Here is an 18,506-nt window from a genome sequence, read left to right on the forward strand (position 1 = left end):
TTTTAAAGATGAATGAGTTAATTATGGCACAAGCTTTTTTTGTGGACCAGCTTCAGCTTCATGAGATGCACAAAATGTTATCTAACGTTTGGGGGGTGGGGGTGGAGCGTAACCATGTGTCCATATACCTGAACTTAGGATAAGACAATTCGTGCATCTGATGAAGTAGTGTCTAATCCACAAAAGCCTTAATAAACGAGTTAGAAGGTGCCACAAGACTCTTTGTTGCTCTTGCTGCAACAGACGAACACGACTACATTTTCATTGTAACCAATATGCTTCATTCAAGACGTTAACAACTTAACAAAGTGTTGGCACACTGTCAGAGGACTTTGCATCAAAGTCGCCCAAGTTCTATGTCTGGGCGTGAAAAGTCAAATTCTGCAACACAAATGAAGCAGTCAATTCGTGTATGCACAGTAAGTGTCTTCTGACTAATTCTCTGATTTGATTTAAAAAAAAAAGACAGAGGGGAAGGATGATGGGGACGAATGCCTCATACCTCGGGACCCCTGGGATGCCCCATTTGAAGGGAACAAGCACACTTTTCAATTTCAGTACTGGGTGTAGATGTCAGGAAGGATTTTGAAGTCTACTAATATGATTAGAGAGAGCCAGTTAGCAAGGAGGAGGGAGGGAAGGAAACTCACTGCTCTGGCAGGGTCCCCAAAATCGATCTGCAGGTTCCCCATCGCTTTGATGATAGCCATTATGGACTGAATGGTGTTGCTGTAAACCACTGCTTTGTACTGTCGGCACTCCTCTTCTGAGTATCCATCCTCATGGATAATCCTGGAAAAGAAGAGAACAATCCAAAATGTCAGCATGTCAAATGCAAGAGGCCTGCAATGGATTTCAAATTTTTGCTGCATTCCTTCTCATAAAATATTTGTGCTAAAAGAAGTCCCTAGCAGTGGGTGCCCCATGCGACAATACTACAGCATAAGAGCAAGTGGCGAGAAGGAAAAATTCAGTTAAATTCAGAATATGCCGAAGGACACATTCCCCTTATGTGACAAATTCCTAACTCAACCCATTTCAGAAACTTGCTTTGTAGAAGTGTCTGGGTGGGTTCTGGGGGTTACTTCCCCCTATTTGTGGGAGAGGGCAGTGATGATAAAATAATGCAAGCAGGTTATCTGACACAGCTCACTAATAGTAGCATAGAGACAACTACGCTGTTAAGTTACGGGTTGGGAACCCCAGGGTCAGGAGAAGTGTCCTGAGTCTCAGAGGACATGTCTGCAGGCAACACCTCTCACTGGCCCTGCTCTAAACCTCCTCAAATGCCTTTCCTTGGCTGGAAACTGCCCCCTGAACTGTGATAATGGCTTTTGCTTGCCACACCCACGCTAACCATCCAGAGAGCTAACTGCCTCTGAAGTGTCCAGAAACATCAGCTGGTGGAGAATGCGGAAGCCAGACAGTTAACCAGATTGTGTAATTTCCTTCTTAAAACAGCTACACTAGTTTCTGGTTCATTTCCACACACAACTAAAATTGCTGTTTATGACCTAAATAGCTCTAAGCTTAGGAACAGGATAACTGAAGGAATGTCTGCTCAATAGTAAATACCTTACAAAAAGCCCACATGTGCCAGCCAATTTCTGAGTATCGCTTCATGGGGATAGAGGGGGGGCATTTTCCGTGGCTGCTCCCAGATTGTGAAATGCCCTCCCTAGACATGTCTGCCTTGCCCCTCCATTGATGGCTTTTCACAGGAGTATGTTCAGACAGGCCTTAACCATGTGAGATAAATATTTTTCTTTCTTTCTGGCATATTGTTTCTACCACCATTTGTATTGTTTTATTAGTATTTCATCTACTCCTTGGCTGTGTTTTAACCTCACTTTATATTTATTGCTTTTTATTACTGAATTTGATTATTTTGGTATTTATTGCTGCTGTCCAGCTGCCCTGGACACAACTAACTGAAATATGGGAATACAGCTGTGAGCAGCAGCAACAAGAAGAGAGCAGCTCTCTCTCAACCAGAAAACAATCAACTATGGCAATCACACAAGTCCAGGCTAGGAACCCAGGCTTCACAATAGCAGCAGATTGAGATCAAGCTTTTGCCTCCCTGGGCTATTTTCCTAATAGCAGAGCTGAAATTGACTTGTGGTCTGCTGTAGCTGCACTGCTGCTAGGAAGGCTCTGAAAGGCATACCAGCTGAGAAATAGACCATCTGCTTGTCGATTTAGCCAGAGGCAACAATTCAATTCAATCAGCGTGAAAGAGAAAGTTTCTAACTGGCCACATTGTTCAAAGCCTGAATCTACTCGGGAAATGGGGCCAGTTGCAACTGGCCCGGCTCAGCTCTAGGATACTGCTGTGACGAGCATCATAGAAATGCTTCAAACCAGCAAAACCCAGCGCGACAGAAAAGACAACAACTCAGGTCATCTTGCTCTACGCTGAGCGCAATTCCATGACAGGAGGCCAGCTTAATAGACTTAGTCTCATTCCTCTGCCAGCCACGACCAACAGGAGCAGATCATATAAATTAAAATGTTTGTTGTAAACGTAACAGTTCAGATGACTGTTTATCTTTTTGAAATTCCAGTAACTGCTAAAGGCCAAAGACCCAACATGCTGGCATTATACATTTACAGTGAGGAGGGAGGGAGGGAGGGAGGGAGGGAGGGAGATTTTAAATTAGGGGTTGTCTCTTGCTAATCTATATGGACAGCCAAAAGAATAATTATTCTTTCCGCAGCCAGAGAAAGGTTTTAGACAATGCCCAAGAACACCCAGAGAGTTGGCTGAAAGGGTAATCTTTCCCTTGGCTTAATGCTGTAGTTTCCTACTTGCTGGAACTGTTCCAACTGGGATCCAGGTTTATAGGATAAGTCAGTAGGGGGCAGAATTCATAGCTCTCTATGTTGGCTGTCTCTCCACTGTCAACAGGGTCTCCCCAGCAGATCTTAACACCCAGACAAGTCAATGTGGGAGGAGGCATTCAGATATGTGGGTACATACATTTTTAAAATATCTTCATCTACTTGAAATATTAAAAGGCAGCTTGCCCTTCAACTACCAGGAGATTTACATTTTCACTTTGAAAAGTTCACATATTTCTCAAAATACAGCAGGTTGAGGAGTTTGTGCCACATATCCAAAATTAGGCACAATCTAAACAGCAATTGAGTTGTAAACGGCAGCAAGTACATTTTGTTTTCTCGCCTCCTGATCTTATGGAGAGTAAGTGCCACAATGGAAAGCTGGTAAAGGCTGAATGGAAATGCAACGAGGATTCTGTACTGCTGCTGCTACTAAAAGTGTCCTTCCACCACCTTCTTATTCCAACAGGCTTTTGGGAAATGACTGCTTTTAATTAAAGGGCTGGTGCTGATTTTATTGTAATGTTTGTATGTTTTCAACAGACTGTATGTGTGTATATAGTTTTAATTCTATTCATGTATAATTGTTTGGTTTTTTCCTATGTTTTTAGTGGCTCTTGTTTTTATTTGCATAGGTTGCATTGACCCGTCAAGGAAAAAGGTGGGGTATAAATATTTAACAACAACAGCAGCAGCAACAACAACAACAACAACAACAACACTCTACAGTTAAAGGTCACATTTGTAGCTGCTACTGATTTTTAAGAGTGGATCTTCGCTCTCTCTGTTCTATAGAAAAATAAGACTGCATCAGGCAAAATATAATTCCAACATGGCAAGAAAGAAGTAAATAGTATTATGTATGCACAGCAAAAATCTGTGTCTATTCTCATGGGTGGGTCAGTGTATACACAGGAATGGGGAACCTGTGACCTTCCAGATATTGTTCGACTACAACTCCCATCAGCCCACAGTCAACATCGTCACTAGTCAAGAATGATGGGAGCTGTAGCCTCATCTGGAGAGTCGCAGGTTTCTCATGCATGGTGCAAAGCCACAGTTGGCCACCAGCTAATTATGACGCTTATCATTCCTTTAAGAATGCAGGAAGCAGCCGCTGAAATACCACCACAACAAAGCGGTGAGCATAACATAGAGAACTCCTACAATATTTGAAGAAAGAAGAATGCTTACTTCATCTGTTTTACGATTGTGCTCTTCCCAGACTCTCCTGCACCTGTAGAAAATAAAGAAGACTTGTAAGAGAACAGGCCTTTGACTCTGGCATTCAAGTGTATAATCCCCCCTCCCCCAGCCTCCTGCACTCAGATTCAACATTAGGTCTGATAATTGCTAGCTCTGGCAGGCTTGTTCTGAGAACCTAGTTTTAAACCAAGGCTTTCCACTTAGTTTGGGAGAGTTACCTGGATTCGTTTAAGTTAGGGTTCACAATGGTCACATGGTTGCCAAACCCAAGGAGGGGGGGAAGTGGAGTAAAATAAATTTGAACAAGACAGGAGTGGTGCAACGCCTACAGCGAAATGCCATTCCCTTAGTCCTGCTTTCACTATTTTACGGAGCTCCAAAAAAGAAAAAATGGAAAAGCACACAGTTTCAGGACAGGAGATCCGCTATGAGAGACAGCCACCAAGAATGCCAAGGTAGTTTCCTGGACTTACTGCACAAAGTGAACACCACATCCATTTCTGAAATACAAAATGCATTACATGCTGTATATCGGAGAGGATGGACTTCAACAGTGGGAATCCCTGATCCCACAGATCTGGTGACTATAAGCCACATTAGTCTTAACCAGCAGATTTGATTTTTTTTTTTTTAAATGATTTAGCCAGTCCCCACCTTGGTTAAACCCTGAGTAACAACCAAGACAAAAGGACTTAAAACAGATGAAAAGCACAGAGCTACATGTGGTACTGAGCATCGGGTCCCCCGTGAGACTTTCCAGTGACCACACATACACCAAATAGTGTGAAACTTCACAAGACTGATAGAGAAAGTCTCTGGGGAGATGATAAATATTTGTATTCCTGCCAAGTTCACGCAGGCACCCAAGAGCCTGTAGATGCCTGCCAGATTCTTCACCATGGTATCAATATCTCATAATCAACAACGCCAAAGGCTGCAGAAATCTGAGGCTCAGCCATCAGGTAGGGCTGCATGTGCTGCACAGAGCTGCTTTGGCTTTGGTGCAGGCAGCAGAGCCTGGTGGCAGCTAGCAAACAACCATTCTACTTGAATTACCTCATAGGCTCCTATTAAAATACAATGCTGTGCACTGCTGGGGGGGGGGATATGCAGTGCTATAGTTTCCTCCACCCCTAGAAAAATTGAAAGAGACAGCAGCACAGATTTGCTTTCAGCAGCGTCAGGTAGGTTTCATGCCATCTGGCTTGAAGCCACGTTCCTCGAGAGCCAAAAGATTTAATACATAAGAGAAAGCAGAATTAGCAAGACAAACTGCACTTCTAAGAAATATAGATGGCCCATGAAAGATTAGATACAGGCTTGTAAGCATTTTAATGATTTACGTTATTGATTCTATTTATATCCCACCTTTTTCCTCCAAGGTGGCGTACACGGTTTCTGCCCTCCTCATTTTATCCCCACAACAACCCAGTGAGGTAGGCTAGGCTGAGAAAAGACAGTGACTAGCTTCATGCCTGTGTGTGGGTTTGAACCCTGTTCTCCCAAGTCTTGGTCCAACACTGGAACCACTGCACCTAGTGGCAAGTTACAAATCACTTCCAAGTAATCAGGAAGAAAAGTTGTTTTACAGGAAAGAAATAAGATGTGGTGTTGTTGTTGTTGTTGTTGTTGTTGTTAATCCTTTTAGGTCACCAGCGTAGCAAAAAGCAGCAACCTGTGGGTAGACCAGCTAGTGAGTACTTTTGTAGGCTAGTAAAGAATTACTGATATTTGTAGAGCTGCTTTAAACAGGCACAAAGCTTTTAAGAAAACAGCCCTCCATTAAGAAATGTAACAAAATGATCTTTCTAGCCATGCAAAAACATTTTTTCCAGGATCCCGACTTTTATGAAATCTAGTGGTTACTGATGCAGAGAAAAATATCACAAATGGAAATGCCACATGCCTATGTAAGTCTGAGAAGAGCATGTAGAAGCTCAAGGGATTTGCTTTGTCCATACGTAACCATTTCTAAAATATAGCTAGTAGCAATTCCATTTCTCATCCAAGAGGGAGAAAGGTCACAAATCTGCACCCTGTACAAAAGTGATGTCCCATCTGGCACAAAGGTTTTGGCAAGCTGCTTTCAATGTAATAGTTTTTATGATCAGGCCTGAATATTTGCATTCTCATCTCTATTTCTCATTTAAAAAATGCTAAGCCCTTATGGAAGTGGAGAAAGGAATGAGATCTTAACTTCAATCCAACCATAAGGGGTCAGAGGCTAGAAGGTGAAAAGTTTTTACAATAAGGGCTCACAACTTTAGGGACTGGTGTACCAATGTACACACAGCACAGACAGTGTGAGGAACACTCAATGCCTTAAGGACAAAATGGAACTCTTAATGAGGTAGTCACATGACAAGATGGTGATTGATGCATGATCAACTGCAAGTACTCTTTCACAGGGGCTGTGAATTCATGCATGTGACTTATGCTGCAATCCTATATACAGGGGGGAGTAAATCCCATTAAACTCAATGGTCTTACTTCTGAGTAAAGGTAAAAAGGGACCCCTGACCATTAGGTCCAGTCGAGACTAGACTCTGGGGTTGCGGCACTCATCTCGCTTTATTGGCCAAGGGAGCAGTCGTACAGCTTCCGGGTCATGTGGCCAGCATGACTAAGCCACTTCTGGCGAACCAGAGCGGCTCACGGAAACGCCGTTTACCTTCCCACTGCAGTGGTACCTATTTATCTACTTGCACTTTGACGTGCTTTCGAACTGCTAGGTTGGCAGGAGCAGGGACCAAGCAACAGGAGCTCACCCCGTCACGGGGATTCGAGCCGCCAGCCTTCTGATCGGCAAGTCCTAGGCTTTGTGGTTTAACCCACAGCGCCACCCGCATCCCTACTTCTGAGTAGGTATGTATAAAAGTACACTATCAAAGCGTACTTTTAGTAAGGCTTTTGACGAAGTCCCCCATGATACACACACACTTTTTAAAAAGGCATGAATGCAGACATGGACTGATGCCCACAGTAATTACATTTCTGACAACAGGAAGGTATGCAGATATTCTAGAAATTGGTCCCATACAGCAGAATGCCATAAGATGACTGGAAAAGAGCTGGGCCAGTTACCCGCTGTTCTGTCCCATGTAGCCTGTGCAACTATAAAATTCTTAGATGCCTTCAGAGAAGAAAATCTGGGAAAGCAGATAAGGTTTCTTCACTAAGATCCATCCACACAATCATATATTATGTACGGATCGTTAAAGCTCTGTGGGGGGTCACTCTCTGCCCCAGTTAAGCCTCACTATTAGCAGGAGGGATCTTCTTACTGTGCATCCTATTAACACGTTCACTAACAAGCTCAGATCTGCAAGCTGGTGCTTGCAATGGAACAGCTGTTCAGAAGCTTCACAAGATCTCTCAATCCCAGCCCCTCAGACCGGGAAGTAATCCAGCTGGTCAGGTTGCAGTTAATTACTTCTAAACTTGATGGAGGAAATGCTTTGGCAGCCCAGTGACAAATTTCAACTTCAACAAGCACAACTTTCCAAATATTTCATGGTACCATTTTGCAACACAAAGCATGAAGTTGAAACAGAATTCCCACTTGCCAAAAGTGTAATAATGTCCAGCTTTCGGTCTATGAGCAAGTCATGCTGCTTGTCTTCAGTCGCTTACAATTGCCAGCCAAACCCCCAAACAAATCGGATTGTTGAAGACAATTCGTTCCAGCACCCACAAGCACATGCGGCGACAAGGACCAGCGCACAACGACACAGTGTGCATTGTTCCCTGGGGGTTAACATTCAGCCATGGAAATAGGCTTAGAGCTGAAAGCCCAGCACATGAGAACTCAACATTAAACAGAAAGCTTTTAGACAACCTCAGTAGCTGCAGCCTGGCTATACGCAGCCCAGAGACACAAGAGAAAATAGGGGGATTTATGCTTCAGATTAACCCTTGCTTTGCAGAGATGAAAACACAGGCCGGATAGATAATGCACTGGGAAGAGGTGACGAGGGTAAATTGAAGCATTCCTCAAATCTTCGTTTAAAATAAGTTGAACTCTGTGAGTCGATTCAAGTGTTAGAACTAATTATGATTCCTTATTTGCAATCTCCGAATTTCTGTTTTTTGATACAAAGCAGTTTATTCTGGACATTATTATTATTATGAAACATATGGTCACTGTTTGCAATGGGTTCAAAACTGTCAAATTAGATCATCCCACTTGGCTGTGCTCAAAACCTGTTGTTGGTAGGAAAAGGTGTGTTATTTTAGTCCACTAATGCACATGAGCACCAACAGCCTGGTAACTGAAGGTTCTCTGCCAGGGCAGTATTATCTGACACACTCCTTTGGGGAAGGTGTGCATGTTAAACTAGCTCCTCCCTGGGCTACTGTGAACATTAGTAACCTCACTGAATTTGAAATATGTATGGCTTTCCCCAACATGATCCAATTTATGCATCATCCCAACACCAAGGGATTCTTATGGAAGAAAGGATGTGAGGTCATCCATTCCCCTCAACCATGTGATTTATGCCTACCAATGAAAGGGGGCCATCTTTTGACTTTTTGAAAAGAGGAACTCATATGTTCTTATTCTTGGCTTGGGTCTTCCTGGCCACCCAAGCTGTAAGAAGCATCTGAGCATGCTATTCAGAGGCTGACAAGGTCTTCAAGAGCCAACTCTGCAATGATCTGGAGAGGAAAAAATACTCTTTAAACTCAGGAAGGTTATTCACTAAGGAGAGGAGTTGTTCCTCCTTGGGACAGCAAGGCCTGTGATGACAGCTCCCCAAATAATTTGTGCTCATTTTTGCCTAGACCTGTCCAGTGGAATGGATGACCTAGCTGCACAGAAGTGGAAAGATTTTGGCAGGCCTAGGAAACAAACTAATACCAAATGCAGGAAACTGTCATTCATAGCATGCCTTTACCTTAGAAAACAAGGGCTTCCCATGCTTTCACCTGTTATTGCAAGTACAGATAGGTAGCCGTGTTGGTCTGCCATAGTCAAAACAAAAACAAAAAAATCTTCCAGTAGCACCTTAAAGACCAACTCAGTTAGTTCTTGGTATGAGCTTTCGTGTGCATGCATCTGAAGAAGTGTGCATGCACACGAAAGCTCATACCAAGAACTAACTTAGTTAGTCTTTAAGGTGCTACTGGAAGAATTTTTTTTTTGTTCTGTTATTGCAAGTGAGTGAGTGTCGTGATGCTTATGCATAGGAATAAACATCAGAGGATTTCCTGCATTCACTCTCTCCTGGTCAGGGTGGGTGGGGGCGGAGGGCACCAAGAGCTGTCTCTCAGGCAGCAAGCACTAAAACAATAACACTACATTTAATAAATGAAGAGCTGGCTTGCGAGAACCCGTGCTCTCTTCCCCAGGCAGCATCTATGGGTAGAACTGGTGCCTGTCACAATACAAAATAATGAGCAGAGGACATGCTGCAGACACTATCCACCACACTGTGTCAGCTCTGAAGATCAAGCCAGCTGGCGTGCTAGTGGGGCCAGCACAGAACCACAGCTGCTCCAGTCCTTTCAAGAACAGCAATTGTCTCTAATCTTGGTTAGACACCCCAGCGGCAATCTCCTCACCCCTACCAAGGCCAAAGGTCACCAGATGCTCCCACAGGCATCCTGCTGTCAAACGGACTGGTACAAGGAGTGGGGTTGCTTCCAACATGTGTTTTTTTTAAAAAAACTGTTATTCTTGCCCTTCATTTTATATACTGCAAGTCACTTTGCACGCCATTTTGTAGATGGAAAAGTCGCTGCCAGCTTATTTGTATGCCACTTTACCACAAAACTGTGCCCAAAGCGGCTCATAAATGAAGAAAAATAATAAATACAAAAAATGTATTAAGAACAATTAAAACAAAACAAAACAAAATTTTGTTTTTTGTAAAACAAAAAAATTAACAGCTTAAAGCAAAACAGGAGAGAATAGTGTCTAACACAAAAACAAAATGGTAATATATATACTGTGCTTGTGGGAGGGAGACACTGGGTGGTATTCAATATAGCTTTAAAGCAGATCATTACCATCAGCAGAAAAATTCCTCCTTGTGCAAAGGAACTTCTCCCCTTCTCTCCCTGCATTCTCCAAAATGTACTCAGGGTTTTCCCCAACATTCCAGAGCAGATGGTGCAGAGGACACATGACAGGAGGAGAAGAGGGGAATCCCAGTGGACTCGGCTGCTGACCACTATTAACTTGCAGGCCTTGGCTGACATTAGCCTTCCCCAACCTGGTGCCCTCCAGATGTTTCTGCACTACAATCACCAGCTGTGCTGGCTGGGACTGATGGGAGTTGAAGCACAAAAAAGCTGGAGGCCTCCATCTTAGGGAAGGCCTGTCTATGCAATGCCTGTTGCAGGAAAACAAAAGCGAGCAAACTTCCTAACATTTCCAGCGAAAAGATCCAAGTTGTTTCATTTGGACTCAATCTGTCATGTTTTGTTTCTTATTATGACATTTGCCAGATTAAGGATGTGAAGCTTCAGAACTACAAAGGTGGCTGTGACATTAATTTGCTATCATTTGCTAGAAAACAGGTATGTTATAGAAGTTGCTTCCCCAAGGATGTTGCTTTCCACCCTTGATTATTATAAATCAGCCTTCGGGCAAACTGTATCTTCTCACCAAGCTAGCAGTTCTTCTGTGAGAGGAATGACCATGAATGAAACTTATTCAATCACAGGAATTTGCAAGCAATTCCACAAATGACCGTCTGGTTCCATCCAAGCAGAGCACAAATAGAAGCCCTGGAGCCTGGTCAGCTAAGACTGGTCCGTTTCCAGGTGCTAAGTGTCACATGCTCATTCATGGGTGGCCCAGCAGGAAGATAATCAAAATGAAAGAACAAGAAGATACAGCCAACACAAATGAACAGTGAACTTGCCATTTCTGACCAGGGAGAATGACAGAAACCTGAGGTTGCCCACAAATCAGTAGGTTTTGTACAACAAAGGAAAACATTCCCCTAATACAAACCAGCTGAGCGCAAGTCAAAGTGACCCATAAGGTCACCCTTCTCCTATTCCCCATTTCAGACAACCATTTCATTCTGGAACTCGTTGGTCTGATCTTTTGAGGAAGCTTTCGAGAGCAGTTGTGCTTTTCCCCCAGGAAACAAGTGCCAGAAACAAGAATAGCAGAACCAGGGGTAAGACAGTTGCAATATTAGTCCAGTGGAAAAGCGAACTCTTCACCATATTCAACTGGCTTTGAAACACATAGGACAAAAGGCTTTTAAAGACCACACTTCATTAAAATGTTTACTGTACCACCAAAAGATGCCTGCCCCAAACCAGAAGAGGACAGAAAATAGTTGCAGGAAAGCTTTATTGAAATGTCTGCAAGACAAGGCCTACAATCCCAAACACAGGGAATGGTATTATTGGAGAATGCTTTCCTTCTTGATTTTCCTTCTCACTCCATTAGTTTGTTCACTAGTACTAATCAGTGATGAAGCACAGAGAAGCTGTCCAACCCATGAGAACAAATTGATGTTGGGTTCCTGTAGGTTTTTTATTATTATTCTTTTTTAACTGGCTGTAATAGATGACTGGCTGATGAATGAACATTAGAAATCACGTACACATGTAGATATGGAACAGATTCATTCAATAGCACATTGGTAGGAATCATACCTAATGAACCCTATCAGGGTTCTTGTACAATTCCCCCCCCCCCCAATTTCCCCACATTGGCTCTGGGGAGGTCAGGAGAACCCTGAGACAGCACAGGGAGGGGATCATTTCACCTGGCAAGCTGAAATGTTTGTGCAGATGGAACATTTGTAACTGAACGACACCAAATTCCAACCATTGCAGATTTAAATTTATCTTGTGTTCAGAGTTATAATGCATCTTATCACTCACCAAGCAAATCCATGGCCTGAGGAACACAGGCCCACAGACTGAAGTGCCTCCCCCAGACAAGATGTGTTATTTATAGTTTCAATTAAGGAGCTATATGCTCAAAGTCAGCTCGTGTTTACAATCCCAATTCTATGCATATTTACTCTGAAGTAAATCCTATTGAATTTATCAAGGCTGTTCCTCTCAAGAGGGAGTGCACAGAATTCCAGCCCTAAACACATAGGAGTTAAGCTTCCCTTTACATCCATTACCATTATCTCCCTAGGGCAACAAAGTTATCTAAAGGGGGCTGGGCCACTGATGCTGTTACTAATAAAAATGATATATGACAAAGGTAAAAAGTGTTTTTAAAAATTACTTCCCTAAAGTTACGCTCACATCGAGCATTAACCTTGAGGCTTATTTGCCTTCCTCTACCATTCAAATCCAAATTTTGGACCTTAAATGGCACGGTTTTCTCACATTTGATTGAAAACACCTCTGTATGAAAAAGCCATACACATTTTGTTGTGGTATGAAATCGGGGGGGGGGGGGGGACTTTCAAGCAAGTAATTTCCCACCTGAACACTGTTGTCATATCACTGCGTTAGACAACCACACAGTCTCAACAGCTGAATGTCTGATTCATACTCAGGAAAGAAACTGGAGTGAAGAAGGAACAAGGAGCATGGAAGCTTCTTTCTAGAGAAGTAATATTCTTAACTCCCACATAATTTGCTCATGTAAATGTTATGTCGCCTTCCCATTTTTCAGAATCATTCACCGAATCATTACAGTTGGAATTAAGACAGGAAAAGCTATCTGAAAATAAACTATCAAAATCAGTTTTACACTGTACTGTATTTACAGCTTCTTTTGAAAAGCACATAGCATTATTACTGTTCAGTTTTCTGCAACCGCCAGGCACCATTTTCTGCTCTGCATTAAGAACCATCTTCGTACTCTTGCACCAGTATACTTCTTCACTATGATTTTGCCAATGATAACAAATGCAATTGCTCCTATCAGCAGAGAATCACAGAAATCCAACAAGGATTCAGACTGCAGACTGCCATATTGTGCTGACCTATCACAATGACTGGATAATGATGCATTTTTAAGCTAAGTCTGATGAGTGATCACAGGTGCTTGATCTGGAGACACACATGCAAACACTGACAAAAATGGTTTACAGAGAAGATTTCATCCAGACTTGAGAAGCAAGAGACTTCCGGTCGGCGCCAGCGTCTAATGGCGGTCCTTGCCTTGAGCTCCGAGGCAGGACTGCTCCGTAAGTTCGGGTCTGACCCGCTACGGCGAGCGGGGGACCCATAAAATCACAGGCGCGGAAGCCTGTGAACAAGGAGATTCGGTGGGCACCTTTGCGCCCCCCGGTACCGTGAAGGAGCCTTTTTAAAGGCTACGGAGCGGCATCGGGTGTGAGCGCGGTGCTGAGGATCGCAACCCAGCTTACGGAGTGAAGCCGTGTCGACATTGACGGAGAGCGCCGATTCCTTCCTGAAACAACCAATTGGCAACAATACCCGTGAGTAAGATCTGCAGAACTAAGAGAACGGGACTTTTAAAATTTTTCAAGAAATTAGGCTGAAAACGGGAGAGGCAGAAATTAAGGAAGTCAGCCCTCCGGAATTGCATGACCGACTGAGCAAAGGGAAAAATCAAGCTATCTTTAAAGGAAACATCTATCTTTAAAACCTTTCCGAACTTTTGACACTTGTAAGAGACCACCCCCCCCCCGACGGGCAGGAGAAGGGGGGGGAAGGAGAAGAAAAATAACTTTTACTGCCAGAGGAAAAAGGGATTAGAAGTGAGACTCTCCACCGCCGAAACCTCTGATCAGGCTGCCGGAGAGACTAGCGCCTGAAGGGAACTGTCTAAAAGTTGCTGGATATAAAGATTAAATCTAAAGGACATAAAATATAGGGACTTAAGTGGATGAAACGTACAGTATTTAAATTCTAACGAACAGGGCTTTTGGATGTCCATGGAACTTTGCATGGGTTACTTTCTCTTTGTTATTTGGTTGCCATTGCTGTTACCACTGTTTGGATACAGTTCCTCCCTCTAGAGGACTAAAAGAGAGAAACAGTTGCATTGTGCCAGAGACAAAGAAGTGGGATTTTCCACTGTAAACCTTCCTGTGTGAACGACCTTGAGTTATGAGCGGTCCACTGGAGGAGATAGCAACAAGAAGCAAAACAAAACAGGCTCAAAAACAGACTCATAGAAGAGGCTCCATGTCAGGAGCCGCAGCTGCACAGGAAAGGGGAACAACAGCATCAATGGAATCTATGACACAAGCATTGCTTAGAATAAATACATCCTTAGAAGCATTAACCAAGCAGTCTACGGAGAACTCTAAGAAACTGACAGATAATTCCAAAAAGTTGACAGAGCTAACAACAAGACTAGACTTGAACACGACTGCAATAGCAAAAAATACAGATTCTATAAATCGGCTTGTGCAAGAAAGCACAGAAATAAGAAAAATAGCTGAGAACGCAAGGTGCACGGCCGAGGACACTAGGGGAAAATTTGTACCTATTGCAAAGAAAGTTCACGAACATGACACAGCTTTGGCCTTTATGGAACTAGAGAGGAAAAATAAAAATCTGAAACTGAGATCAGTACCGGAGGAGGAAGAAGGCAACCTGGGAGAATTTCTCACAGACAAGTTTCAAGAATTTTGGACTGATGAATTAGAAGGGGAAGAAGATGAATTTGTAATCACCTCAGCCTTCCGGATTGGCAGAAAACAAGGTAAAAAACCAAGGGATTGTTTAATCAGTCTAAGATCTAAGGAAGAAAGAGACAAAATACTGAATCTACACTACCAGAAGGCTTTGATTGTTAAGAATTCCCGAATACAGATCTTCAAGGATATCCCTAAGTACTTTTTAGAGGTGAGGTCCCAATTCAAGACCTTAACGGATTTGCTGAAAAAACACAACATCCCATTTAGGTGGGAGTATCCACAAGGATTGTCTTTCGACTTCAAAGGGAAGAAAATCAAGATCAAAACAATTCAAGACAAAGAGCAATTTTTGGAGAGAAATTTAGAGGATTTTGAGAAAGGAACTGTAAGCGAGAGAGAAATACCGGATATAGCAAACCTTTCATTTGGATTAACCCCTACACCTACAGAAGAGGAACAAGAATTGGGAGCAGTTGGTGGGAAAGCAGCCCAATAACAAAAATGTCTCTGCAACTTGTGAGCTGGAACTGCAATGGTTTGAACCACCCCCGAAAAAGGAGACAGGTGTTCCACATTTTGAAAAAAGAAAATCTGGATATAATATGTTTGCAAGAAACTCACATTGCCAGGATAAACAGGAAACTTCTGATAAACAAAAGACTAGGATTGGAATTTATTTCTTCGGACAAAGTTAAGAAAAGAGGTGTGGTGATTTATGTTAAAGAAAAATTGGAACCTAAATTGATCTTTAAAGACGAACAAGGAAGATTCCTGGCAGTGGAAACTCAAATTCATGGAGAAAGAACTTTGATTGTAGGAGTTTATGCACCTAACGAGGGTAAGGCTGAGTTCTTCAAGAAGTTGCATGAGACCTTAATGGACTTTTTGGATCTAAAAATAATATTGATGGGCGATCTGAATGGAGTAGTCTCCACGAACATGGATAAAGCACAAAGGCAAGTAATCTCAAAGAATGGAAGACTGCCAAAGACTTTTTTTGAGCTGACGGATACCATGGACTTGATTGATATTTGGAGAACAAGGAACCCTCTGGAAAGAGAGGGGACCTTCTTCTCTGAAGCAAACATGACCTGGACCAGGATTGACCAAATTTGGATCTCTAGCAATCTGGCACCGAGGGTTAAGAAAATAGAAATCTGCCCAAAAACCTGTTCAGATCATAATGCAGTAAAGATGGAAATGAAACTGACAACAGCTGGAACCTTCAGATGGAGAATGAATGACACCCTGTTTAAAGATGAAACAATTTACAAAAAGGCCCAAAAGACATTGAAAGACTACTTCGAGATAAATTTAAGATCAGATGTCGAAAGAATAATAATATGGGACGCAAGTAAGGCCGTGATGCGAGGTTTCCTGATCCAGCAGAATTCAATAAAGAGGAAACAACAGAATGCGAGGAAAGAAAAAATTTGGAAACAAATGGAGGAAGGAGAAAAGAAACTGAGGTCTAAACCTAATTCCAAAGAGATTTTAAGGGAAATAAAGTATTATCAGACCCAATATATGGAATTGGTGAATGAGGAGATAGAATGGAAAATAAAACAAATGAGGCAAAAAACCTTTGAATCAGCAGACAAATGTGGGAAACTCCTGTCATGGCAATTGAAAAAAAGACAAAAGTTGAATACGGTGACATCGCTCGAAGTGGAAGGTAAACATCTTAATAAGCCAAATGAAATCAGCAATTGTTTTCAAAGTTTTTTCAAGAAGTTATACGCTCAAGGGCCAAAGAAAGAGCAAGAGATTGAAGATTTCATTAAAAAGTATGGACTATCAAAGATTCCGGAAAAGAATAAGAGGATTTTAAATGAAAAAATCACAGATCAAGAAATAGAGGGTGCCATCCAAAGTATGCAATTGGGGAAATCACCAGGACCAGATGGGCTGACTGCGAGATATTATAAGGCACTGAAGGAATGGCTGATACAACCACTGAAAGAAGTTTGTAACCAAATTTTGGAGGGGGAAAAGGCTCCCGAATCGTGGAAAGAAGCATTCATCTCACTTATACCGAAGACAGAAACTGAGAAACATCAAGTTAAGAACTACCGCCCTATATCACTCTTAAATGTGGATTATAAAATCTTTGCAGACATTTTAGCAAAAAGATTTAAGAAAGTGCTACAAGAGGAGATTCATAAAGACCAAACAGGCTTTCTCCCTGGGAGACATATGTCAGACAATGTGAGGAACATTATAGACATTTTGGAACTGTTGGAGTCTGACATTAATAGAAAAGCAGTTTTGATTTTTGTGGATGCGGAGAAAGCCTTTGACAACATCTGTTGGAGTTTTATGAAGAGGAATCTCCAAGGGATGGGGGTAGGCCAAAGCTTTGAAAACGGTATAGGTGCTATATATTCTGAACAAAGAGCTAAACTAATTGTGAATGGCATGGTTATGGACGAAATCCCAATAGAAAAAGGGACACGACAGGGATGCCCATTGTCTCCTCTATTGTTTATATCAGCCCTGGAGGTACTGTTGAATATGATTAGAAGGGATCAGCAGGTAGAAGGAATAAGATTGGGAACAAAGCACTATAAGTTGAGGGCATTCGCAGATGACCTAGTTTTGACTTTGCAACAACCCGAAGCCAGTACAAAAAGAATTTTAGAACTTATTGAAGAATTTGGTCAAGTGGCAGGTTTTAAATTAAACAAGCAAAAGACAAAGGTGTTGGGGAAAAATCTGACGCTGGGGGAAAAAGAGAATTTTCAAAGGGAAACTGGTTTGGAAATAACAAAAAAAGTTAAATATCTGGGGGTGAATTTAACATGTAAAAATGCGAATTTATTCAAAGATAACTACGAGAAATGTTGGTTGGAAGTTAAGAAAGATTTTGACACATGGTCTAGGTTGAAACTTTCCTTGTTAGGCCGAATTGCTGTTATTAAGATGAACGTACTGCCGAGATTGTTGTTTTTGTTCCAGACACTGCAAATTTTGGACAAGATGGACTGTTTCAAGAGGTGGCAGAAAGATGTATCTAATTTTGTCTGGCAGGGCAAAAAGCCCAGAATAAAATTCAAAGTCTTAACAGATGCAAAGGATAGAGGGGGCTTTGCTCTGCCGGACTTAAGACTCTATTATGAAGCAGCTGCTTTTTGCTGGCTGAAACAATGGCTACTTCTTGAGAATACAGACATCTTAGATTTAGAAGGATATGATAACAATTTCGGCTGGCATGCATATTTATGGTATGACAAGGTAAAGGTGCATAGAGGTTTCAAAAACCACATTGTCAGAAAAGCATTGTTTAATGTATGGAACCGATATAAAGATCTGTTGGAGAATAAAACCCCCAGGTGGTTGTCACCCCTGGAAGCCAAGGCGGTAAAAAAGCTCAATATGGACCCAGACTGGCCAAAATATGGTGAAATCATAGAATATGATGGTGAAAAGATTAAATTACAGAGTATGGAAAAATTGAAACCTAAAGTCCGAGACTGGTTACATTACCAGCAGATTAATGAGATGTTCAAGCAAGACAGGAAAGTAGGATTTCAGAAGGAGAGGTCAAAGTTAGAAACAGAATTACTGGAGCCCAATACTAAGATTCTGTCTAGAATGTATAATTTGTTGCTGAAATGGAACACACAGGATGAAACAGTAAAATCAGCGATGATTAAATGGGCACAAGACATTGGTCATGAGATTATGTTTGCAGACTGGGAAAGGTTATGGAACACAGACATTAAGTTTACGGCATGTAGTGCCTTAAAAGAGAACATAATGAAAATGATCTATAGGTGGTACATGACCCCAACCAGGCTAGCAAAGATATATCATTTGCCCAATAACAATTGCTGGAAATGTAATGAATGTGAAGGAACCTTTTACCACCTTTGGTGGACCTGCCCAAAGATTAAGGCCTACTGG

General features: G+C 42.1%; 1 protein-coding gene across 2 annotated transcripts in view; it reads right to left on the reverse strand.

Moving 5' to 3' along the window:
* GNAI2 (G protein subunit alpha i2) overlaps positions 1 to 18,506 on the reverse strand; it is a 132,545-nt gene that overhangs the window by 44,513 nt on the left and 69,526 nt on the right. For both annotated transcript variants that reach the window (XM_081900362.1, XM_081900363.1), the window contains exons 2-3: positions 4,039 to 4,081; positions 651 to 792 (exon numbers count right to left, since the gene is read on the reverse strand). In XM_081900362.1, coding sequence (XP_081756488.1) covers positions 651 to 792; positions 4,039 to 4,081 — 185 coding nt within the window. The remainder of the gene's footprint in view (positions 1 to 650; positions 793 to 4,038; positions 4,082 to 18,506) is intronic.

Source organism: Podarcis melisellensis (genome assembly GCF_964234715.1).
Source record: "Podarcis melisellensis genome assembly, chromosome: 2".
Taxonomy (NCBI): Eukaryota; Metazoa; Chordata; class Lepidosauria; order Squamata; family Lacertidae; genus Podarcis; species Podarcis melisellensis.